Below are 15,598 nucleotides of genomic sequence, written 5' to 3'. Positions count from 1 at the left end.
GACCCATGGAAGAGATATTGAAATATATTAATATAATGGATAATTGAGCATTTAAGTAAGGAAAACCGGTGCAAGTTGATGTAGTGAAATTATCAGCACGCTATATGTACATATTATGGCTGGGTATCTGAAGTTTATTAGCCAAGTACTCTACACACTGCAGTGTACATCCGTATACGTAGGCGTTGGTAGTCGCTATTCAATAGCTTCCGTTTCTAGAGAAATAAAGTAAATATTCGTGTTGCCTTTTCAATCTATCTGGAGATACTATACAGAACTTTATATTACATAATTTGACATTAAGTCGTTTGAAAATAACGTAATTACGTTGGGTTATGTGATTTATATTTTTTTATGGAGATGTTTTTATATAATTACCAGAAGGATACACTGATACGTCTCCTTTGAAGAAGGCTGATACAGTGCATCAATTTTCATAACCACGTAAAATCGTCAATATCAAAACTTTGTTTATTCGTTCTGGATAATCGTGAATCTCATCTATTTATAATTGTTCTTAATTTTTGTAACGATAATAGCGTAATTCAGTAGCTGCAGCCACTAGATAAATAATAGCTGCAATGGATAATTGGATAAGCAATAATCCAGGAAAAATTCTAAATATCCTAAAGCTGGTAAAAGAAAAAGAAATTCAAGAGGCAAGAAGAGAATGGCCTCAATAACCCTTGCTGACTCGTCAGTGAAAAAACGGCTGAAAAATGAAGCAAGGGGAAAGGATAATAGAAAACTAATAAAATAAGGAGCACGGAAGGAATTGTGTAACTCTTTAATGAGAAATAACAATGATGAAGAAATTAAAGCCGCAAGTAGCGGTAAGAAAAGTATAAATAAAAAAGTCAGTTAGAAAGACTTAATAATAAGCCTACACCTGATGAAAATGAATCAAAATCGGAAATTGAAGATGCCTTATGTTTAACATGTTTAACTGAACCATGTTAAAAATCTGAGGAAAGTGAATAATTTATTCAATGCATACTATGTGTGGAATGTGGTAAAGACATTCCCAATTATGTATGTATTAATTACTACTTGGATTTAGAAAGTAATTATCTCCTTATGTTGTTTTTAAGTAAAGATATTTATACTTATTTTATTTATGTATATTATATTATCAATGATTAGTTTATTAATTTATTTATTAATTTAAACAACAACGCGAGTATATTTCGAGCAATAAAAATGGTTCTTAAGAATAACAATAAAATTAATCGTATCAAAATGCTCCACCACAGGAGATTCATCAAATAATCATTTTATAACTTATTTCGCATATATTTTTCTGAAAGTTTAATTTACGATATGTAATGAGGAAGGTTCAAACTACGTTTCAGCATACTCTATTTACATTATTGATTCAAACAAAAATTGCAGAAATCAAAAACTGAAAAATGTATCGACTTATACTTCTGTAACAAACTTCTCCAATACAATTATAATAGTCGAATCCCATAAATAATAATAAATAAAATAGTACTGATGAAATTTCGAAAAATGTTTCGCGTAACATACATAGCGTAATATTCATAAAAGGTGTATTCATAAAGTGTTCGAATAATTTTGGTGAGCTTGTGTAGTTTTCTGGACGAGCGTCAAGCAGCTCGCTTTGTTTCCGTTATTATTAGAAACAGTGACATCCGTGGCATCCAAATTTCGCGCGATTCTGATCAATTTTTCACGCATGCTGTATTCGCGAGAACCAAATAGTCCGTCGATGTTGCGTTTTGTTTTCTTCTTTTTTGCTTCCTTTTCCTTTCACTTTCTTTCTTCGAGGAGCTTTCACACGAAGCTTTTTTCTAACGCGAGCCTGTTATGTGGCGTAAAATTATTGTCGGCGTGTGATCCGCCCGGATAGAAAACGATTCGCCTTTTTTTGTGACCGTGAAAGTAAGCAGGAGCGGTTTTCATTCGGCTATACAGAAATAAACCTGCCAAGAAACCGTACAAATTAATTAGCGGGCAGATTTCTCGCGGCCAGTGAGAGCACACGCGCGCGTTATTTGGAACACTGAAAGTTTCATTCTAGATCTGATCGTCGATATGCACGGCACTATAATTGATCTTCCTCCCGGTATTGTCTTCCGGTTATTCATCAGTGCAGTGACGAATAATATTTGCATTGAAAGAGGAAAGTATGCAGGTTCAATGGAATACATTCTGTTACATCATAGTCATGGAAAGAGTGTGCTAATAATTTAATATTCGGTTGCATCCTCTTCGGAAATTACGTAACTCTAGGATTGCGTATGAGAAAATAGGGAGTTGGTGATGAAGCGAAGACATTGATGAATATGAATATTAGAAATCTGCAATTTTTATCTAATAGATAAAAATTCTAAATGAACATCGTATTTTATTCGTTTGAAAAAACATGTATTTTAATTTTATACTTCGTACAATACGTATCAATTCTTAAATTCTGATACATCATCCAATATATTATTAACGATATTTTGAAAACATAAATAAATTATTGCTTGAACAACGTTGTTATTCGCATTAAGTTTAAGGTACACTAGGTTTAAAACCTTTTAAAAATTCAACAAAAGAAAAAGACATAACTTATCATGTTGTTGAATATGATCTGCGTATTAAAATACTCGTCTTTAGTCATCAAATGACGTTAAAATAAAATGATTTTCGTATATACATTAGTATGGTTTATATATAATTTAATTAATGGTCACATAATAGCCCACTTCGTCTCAGTCATATCAATCTCACTTACAGTTCATCATAACTAGAGATTAATGTCCGACTTGTACTTTTTTTTATAAATTATATTCAGTTATACGTCCCTGTGCCTCCGCATTATTTTGTATTATATTACATTAATCGGTTTTCTTGTTGCATTCTTTTTTCTCTTCCTTTCTTTTGTACAATTTGACGTAATATGACGCTAATTTGATGCGAAAAATGGACTATTTGACTCGCCTGTTAATAACAATAACAATAATAAAAATAATAATAGCAATTGTACGATCAAACGACAAAAACGTATTCGTGGTAGCAGCAGATATTAAGTTGCCGTATTCCTGAGCGCAGGGGTGTAATCGTTATTAATGCGGGCCTAGGTCACGGGCGGCGGATCGTCTTTGGAGGCGGCTAGTTAGTTCGCGGGAAGGCCAGTGGCCGCGCTCGCGCTCACTATAAATAATCATGGCGCGGGGATGTCCAAGTATAGACCGTTGGGAGTTTGCCAGCCTGCGAGGAGGCCTCAGCTATTTTTGAGGCTGTCGCCGCTACGAGCGCTACAACGCGCGATAGACGCTCTCTAATCAAAACTGCACGGCCGAAGAACGACAGAGATGGCCGCTCTGTCTTTTCCGACCGCGAACCACGGGCCTACGCAACACGCTCCCACCTAGCATGCACAATTTCCCCACTCTTAGCATACACACCGATTACCGGTCTTTGCGCGACCTTGGGTAGAATTGATTTATCGCGTTAATCATCTTGACACGGACCAGTGGAGGGTCCACGTGTTTCATCAAATTCTTTTCGATTACATATTGTACATACTCCGCACGAAAACTGCAGCTATATGTGTATCATGTGTCATAATTATAACGCTCTCGTCGGTTATTTATCACCTTATTAGTTAGATCATTTTCGTTGGATGGCTAATTTAGTGGATCATAAGGTCACAAATTATGGTATCATGTAAATGTAGAATGATGTTAGTCGTTAGAATGAATAATTTCTTCAACGTGGATTGTCGCGTAATACTGTATATAGTACTTTAATATTGTATAATTCAGCTATTTTATATGAAAGACAAACTCTTTTATGCTAAAAGATCTTGAATCGTCAGCTACTTTTAACGGTATTGAATGATTCAATCCAAGAGCGAAAATGGTAAATGGTTGTTCAACCTCTCTCAATTTGCGAATCTTATACGTATATGGAGGTGTTTTAAAACAACCGCCACGGGTGCTACATCAACGTCAATACCTGCGCGACGCTAGACGCGCAGAAACTTTCTCCATGGGTTAGCATCTTGTATACTTCATTCAAACTAATACTCCGTACGGTTGTCAAACGGCTTAAGGCGATAATTGAATGAAAACTTTCTCATTATTATAAACAATTAGGAAAATTAAATAAATATTTCTTGCGTTTTGAAAAGCTATTCCATATTGAGTAAATATTTTGAGATTTCTTCGAATAATTATGAAATATACTACGGAGTGATAATTCATTTCGCTGGTTCTTTGTTCAAATATGGTATAAGCGTCAAAGGGCGCTGCCGCAATCAGCCGCAATCGGTGAACTGGTCAGTGAAGTGTGTGTTTGTCGTGAGAAGTGGGTGAGGTATTTGATTGCGAGCGGTTCACCTAATTTCGCATTGAAGGACCGTATCATTGTGGTTCATTATTGTGAACGATTTGTCAGTAGTAAGTTTCATTCTTGTTTAGATGTTAATATTTGAGAGACGGTCACGAATCGTCGTTTAGCGTGGGTTGTCGATTTGGCAGATGAGTTGTCAATGAAAATCGATCCCGAATTATCTGGGGCAAAGGGCATCAGCCGGATTGGACAGTTGCCGAATTTAAATGCAACTTGTCGATTTGCTGATCGTTCGATCAGGAACATTGCCTGCGTGTACTCTTAGGCGTAGTGATGAACGTGTTCCGTGACGAAATACCCTGTCGCTGATATTGTATACGGAAAAATATAATTCGTCGTTTCGGCTTCGATTTTCTGGTCATCCGTCGAAGGCCATTGTTTTTATCATTCGGTTGTTTCAATCATTCATTGAACTTTACGTGTGTCTATTTATGCAAATTTAAGGAGAGTGAAACTATTTGTTAATAAAATATTACGAAAATTATCAGAAAAATTTTCATCAATTTTTTCATGTATTTAGTAATCAGTATTTAAGAATTCATACTCTGTGTTCTGTTATAATGCGGATGTGTTAGAATATTAACATACTTTAATAGTATTATAGCAGTTTTATATAGCATTAGATAATTATATTAATAACTCTGCTAATAAAATGTCACGGAGGCACTCTGTAGTTGACCAAGAACCATGGGAAACTTTCCAGACTTCTTCATCAACCAAAACTACCACTATGACAACTGCAGCAAAGCTGTATGGCAAGGATTTGAGTGAATACGATGATGTGGATGTGGACGATTTGTTGGCACAACTCACTCCAGAAGAAATTAATATATTAGCAAAGGAGGTGGATCCTGATGTAAGAGAATTAGAATTGTCGTTGCCATGTTTAATTTATAATAGCTGATATAAATATATTTCATACACTCTTTATTCTTATAGGATAGCTTTATGCCACCATCGCAACGTTGCAGCTATGAATGTGACAAGAGTCCTACAGGACCGCTAAATCGCAAGAAACTTATTGAACACATCAACAAACAAGCTTTAGAGACACCAGATAGACCAGAATTAAAACCTTATGTACCTGGTGTAATAAGAGGGAAAAAGGTATTGTTTTAAATCAAATATTTTGTTTTTAATACATTTGAAATGAAAAATATTGATATATATGTTTTCGTTGTATACTTTTAGTGGGTTCCTCCTCCTCAAGAAACTGCAAAAGAAAAAGAAGCAGATGAGCAAATTGCTATTGATCTTGGAGAGGAATATGAGCAAGCATTGTCTAATGCTACTCAAGAAGAAATTATTGATCTTGCTGGTGAATATAATTTTCTAGGATAGAATAATATAATTTTTAGTAATGGTAGATTTATTTTGACATTTAATATTAATTTTTTGCGTGTAGCTATTCTTGGATTTCATTCCATGATGAATCAAGATCAGTATCATGCTTCCCTATTAAATTCTGGCCAACCTGTTGGTTTGGGTTGGGATGGTGTAACGAAAGCTAGTCAACCAAAACCTTATCCAATGGAGCCACCTAATGATACAGACGTTGACGCTACTATTAAACAAGTGCGAGAAGATGATACTTCGCTAATTGATTTAAATTGGAATAACATTAAAGTAGGTATATGAAACCTATTACTGATTGTACACTCACAGAACGTTTGTTATTTATGATTACATAACGTTATTATATGTAACATTATTATTTTCCAGAATATATCTGATGAAAAGTTTATCCAACTATTTGAAGGACTGGAGATAAATACACATCTCGAATCCTTAAGTTTAACAAATGTGGGACTCACTGATAAGACTGCACAAAGGTTGGCAGATGCCTTAGAGAAAAATTCTACGCTCAGAGTACTCAAGTTAGTATAATGCATTTTATCTACTTTGTATTGTAAAAATAATCTTTATTAGATATAATATGTTAAACCTATAACTTTTTAGTGTGGAAACAAACTTTATAAGCCCAGCTGTGATAGTGAGGCTCATCAGGGCACTCCTTAAAACAAAGTCAATAGAAGAATTTCGATGTTCGAATCAGGTAAGATACAGTAAAAATTTTATATTTTTACATCTATTAATTTATCTACCAAATATAATAAAATTTTCGTGATGATTAATATATTTTGTTTTTGCATTTAATATGTAGAGGTCACAGGTGCTGGGAAATAAAATTGAGATGGAAATTACACAATTGGTGGAACAAAATCCGACATTGCTCCGACTTGGTCTTCACTTGGAGTTTAACGATGCTAGACATCGCGTGGCCGCACATTTACAACGCAACATTGATAGGAGTAAGTAGAAATAATATATTTATAAAAAATATTTCCTTCGTGGAAGTTTTAATTTTGGACATATCAAAATAATTTTTTATGAAGGTTCTGTGAAAAATTTTATATTCAGCTTAAATAAGAAATAACTTTATTCCTTTTTCTATATATTTTTGTATACAGAATCTGTTCTTTAATATAAAATGATCATTTATCATTTAAGTCTTAAGTGATATTCATCAAATAAATCATAAGTGTTAATGTCTCATTCTTGATATAACTTTGTAGTTGTATCAGAGATATCAATTCTTCATTAGATCGAACAATTAATCTTTTTTCAGGTATATTATAATTAAAATATCAGTTCACATGTCTCAAATATTCATTTATAATGAAAAAAGTTTTTCCAGATGATTTATTTATCGAGGGATATGTGCCACATTGGAATCGTACTTTTTATATTATTCAAACAATTATTCTCACATTCTAAATAGAGACGATTTTTTCCTGTCGTTCATGCTGCAGTGATATTCATACTGTTAATTTTTCGTTTAGATGGGAGCAATTGTATGGGGGACCATGGAGATTATATGACGAAATGCTTCTAACTCTTCCGAATCTGCTTCGTAGTCTTTCATAGCGCTTTATTAGCACATCATCATTCATCCATTCATCCTGCTAAATTCATTTATTATTTTTCTAGCTAGTGATATAGAGGTAATTATGAGTGTACTCATTTGCAATCAACATTTCTTCATATTTTTAACAATCTATGCACTCTAATAACCCCTTTCATCTAGCCACTTTGAAAGTTCCATTTCATTTCTCGCACTAGGAAGATGTTGTACCTAGAAACTTCATCGACAAGTGTAAAATATAATCTGTTTCCAATTTTCAGCCAAGTACAGGACCAAAGATTAAAGTGCATAGGCATTTAATTTGGTATGAGTCTATTTAAGTCGCGATTATTTCCCATTATTGCTTATATATAGCTTATTTAACATTGATAAGCAGCAGAGCAGATGTAGACTTTGATTCATGCTTTTGTGCAGTTTCGCTTTATTTAATTTACTAAAGAAAATGATTGTTAATAGTATTAGTTTAGAAAAAACATGAAAACACTAATTATTTTCGAATAAAAAACGATGAATTTTCAAGACAATGACAACTTCTCAACTATAAATTCTTCTAGGTCCAAACCTTGCCTTATATTCACCTTGCAGCATGCATATCTTTCACATAGTTTCATGTTTTCAGTGCAAGCTTTTTATCTGTTTCGTTTTATCATTCTCACGTTCATCTCACAATTATAATGTTGAAAATGTTTCACATAAATATGTGAAACGCCTGCATTGATTTATATTTTGTCTGAAACTTGTTCTATCCTTACGAAATTGCTATAATAGTATTCGAAAGATTTTAACGAATTATTTATTTTGTTAGTCTGTCGTGTGCAACGCGCTAAGCTAGAGGCCGGTGAACTTCCTAAAAGTTTCGCTATCCCAGTAGGTGGTGTAAGAAACGAAACGTAGCGTTGACTTTTTATAGCGCAGTGAGTAATATTTGTAGGCAAGAAAGTCCTGTATTGAAAACTTGTCTTTAATGCCTGATTTTTTCGACCAATGTACAATTTTCATGATGTCGAATGTAAGTGAATGTCCAGATAAAACGGTATCCTTGATTCGTAAATTAAATTATTTGCTTGTGATTGTTTATTTGTTAACTGCATTTTGTACCGGTTTGATTAATTCATGAATAGACCTTGGTCTAACAGTTCTTAAAATTGTTTGAGTCAATAAATATGTTCATATTTGTATATTCTTTGTATTAGTAAAAAAGAAAATAGCCAGTACTTTTAACAATAAAATAAATAACTAGCGGATAATCATGAGCATTATTAAGATTGAGAATTCTATTCAATTAATATCTGATATTATAATGATATTATGGCACAATTATCATGGCTGTATATCAGTATAATAATTACCAATTATCAAAAATATTTACAGCAATGATAGTTATCAAACAATATAAATATAACAAAAAACTATATTATCTGCAGCACTAATAGCTGCGTATTGACGGTAACAGTGACAACAATGACTAACAATGACAACAATCTTTTATACGTACACTATTATTAACATTCATGCATCCACCGCACGATTTTATTTTAAGTTGCTCGCATTATCTCTTCTCTCATTTCAATCTGTCGCACACATCTGCTAAAGCAATAACGATAAACTATAGCATAAGAAAGTACACGAAGAGAAATACGACAATCTATTCGAACACAAACGAATCTTTCAATGCGATGATCAATTGATATGATAAGTACACACATCTCAGATTGTCTTTCCAGGCGGAGTCCTCAAATCAACGTATGCCAATGGTCCACACCCTATTTCGCAATTTATGGTCTCATTGTCGCGTAGATGCGCGTCACATAACGTTTAGGTTGTACGACAATTACAGTGATCACGATAAGCCCAAAGGATTACGATGGCGAGCCACGCCTATTTTAACTGATTAGGGATCTCGAAACGATCAATTAATCGTAATGAAGTTATCTATCTGTGTCACACTTGCTACAGTCCTTAAATTTTTACATTCCAATCTCGTTTCAACAAATACAAAAATTTGCAACATTTCAAGCAAAACTTTCATACAAAATTAAAACGAGAAATCACGTATGTCTATATTTCCATTAAACTTAAGAAACTATTTAATATCACAATTTCGAAAATGAATGCATGTAGTAAGCAGGATTACTGATGAAGAAAAAGACCGATTTGGATCGTTTCGATTTCTCTTATTTTTGTTTAGTCGCCATATAGAATGGATTAGTTTGTATAACGATTTTACCACCCACCGATATGAGACTCTACGAGTCAGAGCTGCGATGTATACTTACGACACCTCTATTCTTTCCCAACAGTACGGAAAGACCTAACGCTGCGGCTACAGTTCCGATTCTTTAACATGAACCACAGGAAACCTGCCTTGATTCAATGAAAGGTAGCTAGCCCTTAAGTGGTGGTCGATCAACAGATTGATGCTGCGCGTTTTTCTTGCGGCAAGCCTTAACTGCTCTTGTTACTTTGCAGCTTAACTAACGTTGCTTTTCGATAGATGCAAGGTTTTGTGCGCTTGAGAGGAAGACAGGATCAGTGTAAAAGCGTTTTGGGCTACGAACGATGTTCAAGTATTTGAGAACTTTTTACGGTTACTTGAGAGGTCTACAATTTCTAGGAAATTATGTTTTATGAGATTCTGTGACATAGATTCTTAATAGTGAAAGAGTTACAACAATAGTTTAATATTGGAAGAAAATTGTAATGAAAATTTTATTTTATTTTGGTATTTTCTACTAAAGATATTTAAAGTATAGTTTACGGTAATATATATGTTATATTTTAAGCCTTCAAACTTTTGTAATTAATATTGTTTCATACGTTATAGTATAATTAAAGGTATCTAGATTCAAAGATAATACATATGACAACGAAAGAATCTATTTTTAAGAAATTCTGAACTATTTGTAATTTTAGTATCTGCTGGAATTCAATAACATAATTTTCAGTAAAAATACAAAGATTTTCCAGTAAATGGAAATTTATAATAGTATCGGGTTTACAATTTTGAACGACAAAGAATCATGCGCCGTTGAAATTAAGAATGAATGAATTTATGTCAAGGAGGATCTCACAAAACATAGGATTCATTCGTTGCATGGTTAGTATCTCGTTCGTAATGCATCACGACACGTTAGTTCGTAATGAAAGTCGAAAACAGAGTTTTGCGCTTGATCTGACACGTCGTTAACTGCGAATGGTGTTTGTAGACGAGCTTTAACTCTGGTCGACGGCCTCGCTCTCAGGATTTAGGTGCACATCCTATCAAACCCGATGAAGTCGTGACGCGTTAATTTCCACGCAAGCTTCCAGAAGCTCGGTTCACCTTGCGTGACGTCCTCTCGACGTTAAATGTCGAGCAGCGAGCGGTTTAACGTGTGACGACGTGCCTAGTGATGGGATCAACCGTATCGCGAGTAACATCGTAAAGTCTGATGAAGCATTTGACTAATTGCCTTCGAATTTTCCGTCAAGTATTCCCAACGGATACGTAAAGGCGACTCGAAATTAATCTTGTTCTCCTTATTCGTTGAAAAATTATATTATTTGTTACTACACTTTGTAGAGATTGTGAAATATTTTTTAGTTGATGTTTAGATTACTTTTCAATAATTATTTTATGTTATAGAATGTTACTGTTCTAGAAAATGTTTCTTCAAGATTTAATGGAATTAATAGTATGTTTAATATATTTCAATATATTATTCGATATATTTTAGTTACTGCCAAAACTTTAACAAAGTATTTCAATTGATTAACATATAAAGATAACAATTTTGTGTTATACAAGTTTACAATATTTCATAGCTTTTTATATTGTGATACTATTTCCGATAACCGTTTTCATGATCCCATCACTAAATGTGCGCTAGCAGCCGAAAGTACGAGACTGTATAATTATGATGAAATCTATGATAATTAAGCTGTACCCTTAATAAGAGCAACTAACAACTAGTTATTTAATCATAGTAAGATGATCTTAATAATTAGCATATTTTTTTGGTTGGTAGTACAAGGACTAAACCTTCTTTTACTTCTTTATTTTCATTCAAGAATCATATTCTTCCTGTTACATGCAAAGAGTTCAGATAATATTATAGGATAGTTTATATAATAATTACAATTAACATTACAATTATCAGAATCTAATCTGTATCTCATTAACATAATTACAACTAAAAGCTAAACACGTATATACATATAATCTTCTTTCCATTTAGTAAGAGACAATTTATTCATTTTGTTAAAAATATTTGCAAAAAATATTCTAGTATTAATATTATTATTTACGTCTGCAAATCTTTTAACTTTGTAATAATTATAAATAATATATAACATATATAATATCCTCTTTTATTTTTCGATTTATAGTGTTCGAAAAACGATATTTAATGCTTTCATGTGAGCTCAGGTCTCTTATTTTTGGCCGATAGTGCACGCCAGCGATAGTGTAACTACCATACACGCTGATACATGGCAGCAGGTTCGGATCGCGATGAAACTGTTCCGTTGGATCAACCGCGAACTGCTCCCGATAAAGTTTTTCCCTTGCGCGAGGGTACAACTCAATTAACCGGTCGTTTGGTGGAAAGTTCGTAGCCAGATCGCCGCTTTACAGCTCAGATTAGCTGTTTGCCTAGGAATACGGGAGTAATTTCTTCTCGTCACGCGAATAACTTTCCAACTTAGCTACGGGACACAATGTTTTTGCCTAAAAGCCAGCTAGAAGTTCCTCAAGTTATATTTTGCCCTTTTACGTCGTATTGTTAACCCCTTGCGTTTCAACCAAGTTATTATTGATTTGAGCGGAGACATTTCGAGAGTCGTTTGAAAGCAATTGGTCAATTAGACTATAATAGTTTAGCAGAGTTAGAAATTAGTACCGCGTGCGATGTAAATTTCGTAAATTTGTTATACTTTGATCGTTCGATTTATGGTTACATAAATGCGTAATAAATTGAAACGGTCGTACAATTTTTCGTACAACGGTATTACAACGTTTTTAGCGTATTAAGATTAGCCAGATTTTATTCTACGTGTCAGTTTTGTGGGAATTTAACAGACGGGGAAATTGACGGGTTTCGTATTTCACGGAGATTGTATAAAATTAAATTCTCAACTTTGACGCTTTGGGCTATGTCTGCATCAATGTATAACATTTCATTTCACGAAAATGCCTGTGACATTTTTTTATATAAACACGCGTTTGATGGTATTTTTTGACTAGCTGATTAAATATGCTATGGTGAAACATTTATTTGCGACAAACGATACAACCAGACATTTTTAATATGCGAGAGGACAGCTGCAATTGTGTCATACATCTAAAAGTGTAGGGAATGAAAATTTAAATTAATTCAGGATAGAAAATTTATTGGTTACGCAAGGGGTTATCTGTTCATTCAGGAATCTTCTAGAAGCTCTTTAAATTATGTAAAAGTTATTAACCCTTTCTTGCCCAACAATTTTTATTTAGTTTTTTTAGAAGAATAAATATTATATATATAAAAAAATCTTAAAAGTCAATCATATTGTTATTTATCCGTAGACAAGCAAAATTTCGTTCTTCGATTTTTCCGAAAAGAACAATTATCTAATATAATATTAGAGTCGATAAATATTCTAAGAGTTTTTCAAATGTTTCTTGATATCTAAAATAATACAAAAAATTATATTTTAATGTTAAATCGATCCATTTTTCATCTTGTTGTTTGTAAAGTTATATTGCATACGATATACAACATGAAAATTATATTTAATTAAAAATAACACGGAACAATAAAGGGTTAATTACAACTAATATCTCATCGGTACATATAAACTAATGAAAACTATCACTTTAGACACTAAACTCTACCCTGACAATGATATAAATCCATCGACGAAAAGAGTTTCAGCTATTCAACGAACGCTTAAAAACCAGAAAATAATCGTGAAAATCGAAATTATTCGAAAGTGGACCAATTTACATGGTTGAAACGGTAAATCCCCGACCAAATCGGATCGATTATGCGCGAGCTTATTTCGCCTTTCTGATAACTATTTGCGGGCATAAACTTCATCACAGTGGTCGAACGATTTTCACGATTAGCCGAATTTAACGCTTTAAATGTCAAACGAGCGTCGAGCACCGCGGATTTCCAAAGTGCTCGATGTTCATGCATCGACGAAATTTCCAGCGGATCGCTCGTGTTTCCGTCATAACACGTCATGGACGTGTTATTACCAGGCTAAAAGATTGCTGTGACGTACGAGTTTCCACGTAAATCCACTACCTTTCCTCCCCTTCTGTTTCAGTGTTTGAAATGTGACGTGCATCGACGTGTTGAAACGTTTTCTTTGAAAATAACAGCGTGATATACGATATTTTCGATTAACACGATCGTCTTGTTTGCAGTTGGACCTGTCTTTTCTTTCTTTACTAACAGATTGGACAATTAACTCTTAAAAGCTATCGTCGAAAGAAATTACATTGATGCGCTATCATGGGTGAAATTCTATCTAAATATATCATTTTTAATTTAGAAATAAATGAAGTCAAGTAAATGTAATTGATGTTACCCTTACGTTTGATATTAGACGAAAGGTGGTATTATTAAGGGACGATAATATTAAAGAAAAATACGTTTGGTGTGAGATTTCACCCATGGTAACCCTTAAGGGTTAAGATCGTTTGTGGAGCTTCTTTCTTCTTGCATGGAACTAACGCGTGGAAAGTATACATATCGTTCCTTTTTGCATTCGGGAACGAAGGAGTTTTATTGGTAAATCTTTTACTAGAAGAAAAAGGAAGGAGCTCCAATGATTTATGCGAGGATCGAATTATAAAGAATTTTGCGCTCACGATTGATTTTGTGCTTACTGTTGAAATTAATTATATATTGGATAAAGATTACAATATTATATTATTTTTGTCCAGTATAATGATCATATTGTAATTTAACGAATTAGTTATTGATTTAATATTTCACATGTATTCGCTGTCATATTGGACAAAAGCTGTGCCACGAAAAATTCCTCGATATAAATGAAAGGAATTTAAATGATGTCGCATATTTCCAGCAGATCGTGATGAAAAATAATTCCGTTGAAAATAAAATTCCACACATAGGACGAGTGTTTCGAAATTGCGGAAAATCATATAAAGAAAAAAGGAAATGTAGAAATGTCGTAAAATTCTTTGGTTCGTCCTTGTTCAACCATTCATTCCATCGAAACGTTGCAAAGAGAAGAATTCTACGGGGACTTTTCCAACAGTTTGCCCCCTCCGATGCATGTCCTAACGAAGCTCGAACGAACGCGCGCTGTTTGCCGGCTCGAGACGAAAGTTGTTTAATTCGGCGCCATGATGGATGTATCAGCGACTCTAGGAAAAAGCAGCAGCAATTTCTGCGATAGAAAGTCCGAATTCGGGACGAACGAAAGACAATTAAAAAGCAACGAGCATCCATGGCCAAGCACACACGCGGATATATTTTACGTCGTCGCCCGGGTTATTCCTGGCTCGCGTGGAAATTGCAATTTTCCCGGTCGGATTACGTTCTGAACGAGGCCAGGGACACTCTCTTTCTCTTTCTAATTCGAAGTTCCGCCGGTTTTAATCGTGTAACGGTTGCGCGCTTTGGCACGCCGGAAATCGCGATAATTGATTCGAAAAGCTTCCCTTTTTTTCATCGAGATAAATCGGATATCATCGTGTTGTTTGCCGTAAATATTCAACTGAAGCGTCAAAATAGAGCTTCTTCGTTAGAGCTGTATGATATTAGTTTGTTATTATTGTTGTTTATGTTTAATTGTAGTAGTGGAGAATATCTTCTTTTATTAAATTTCTACGAGAGAAATAGCCGATGGAAAAATTTTTTCCGCAGATCATCTTCTGTTAAGTTTCATTAATTGTAGGATGAAAAATTGGAATTTTATCAAAAATGTTATATCAATAGAAGATGTAAAGGAAGAGGAAAATTTACAATCAACCAGTTTAAAAAAATATGTACATATTTTCCTTTCATCAGCGAGTCGATAAGAAGACAGCTAGGCAATTATCCTGTTCTATTTGAGTTTACTCGGAATATTTTTTGATGGAAATGAATTATTCTCTTTGCAACGTTTGCGGCGGAGCAAAAATATGTATAAAGCAGGGGTTGAAATATGACTTTGATTTCAGTTAGATAACTATTAATACGGGTGATGATTCTCCGTAAAAGAAATATATTCAAATTACGTAATCCAATATTCTTTTGTGGGACTTTGTAGAATATGTGTTTGATTAAAATCTTAGGAAATTTTTAAGCGATTAATCTTCAAGCT

General features: G+C 33.8%; 1 protein-coding gene across 14 annotated transcripts in view; it reads left to right on the top strand.

Annotated features, from left to right (window-relative positions):
* The window catches only part of tmod (tropomodulin), a 120,126-nt gene that overhangs the window by 76,861 nt on the left and 27,667 nt on the right, over positions 1-15,598 (top strand). For 7 of the 14 annotated variants that reach the window (XR_004465510.2, XM_033346511.2, XM_033346518.2 and 4 more), the window contains 8 exons: positions 5,072-5,224; positions 5,308-5,475; positions 5,560-5,686; positions 5,774-5,994; positions 6,091-6,245; positions 6,328-6,424; positions 6,533-6,680; positions 8,100-8,208. Coding sequence is in view for 12 of the 14 variants with exons in the window: in XM_033346511.2 (XP_033202402.1) it covers positions 5,072-5,224; positions 5,308-5,475; positions 5,560-5,686; positions 5,774-5,994; positions 6,091-6,245; positions 6,328-6,424; positions 6,533-6,680; positions 8,100-8,188 (1,158 nt within the window). In the remaining 2 variants the exon portion in view is untranslated. Of the gene's footprint in view, positions 1-4,257; positions 4,416-5,071; positions 5,225-5,307; positions 5,476-5,559; positions 5,687-5,773; positions 5,995-6,090; positions 6,246-6,327; positions 6,425-6,532; positions 6,681-7,554; positions 7,593-8,099; positions 8,209-9,594; positions 9,675-15,598 lie in introns of those variants that run through there. The other 7 variants (XM_033346513.2, XM_033346516.2, XM_033346515.2 and 4 more) reach the window with 4 other exon arrangements.

The sequence above is a fragment of the Bombus vancouverensis genome, chromosome 9 (assembly GCF_051014615.1).
Source record: "Bombus vancouverensis nearcticus chromosome 9, iyBomVanc1_principal, whole genome shotgun sequence".
NCBI lineage: Eukaryota > Metazoa > Arthropoda > Insecta > Hymenoptera > Apidae > Bombus > Bombus vancouverensis.
Note: the sequence above shows the minus strand (reverse complement) of the source record. Positions and strands in the feature narration are given on the sequence as shown.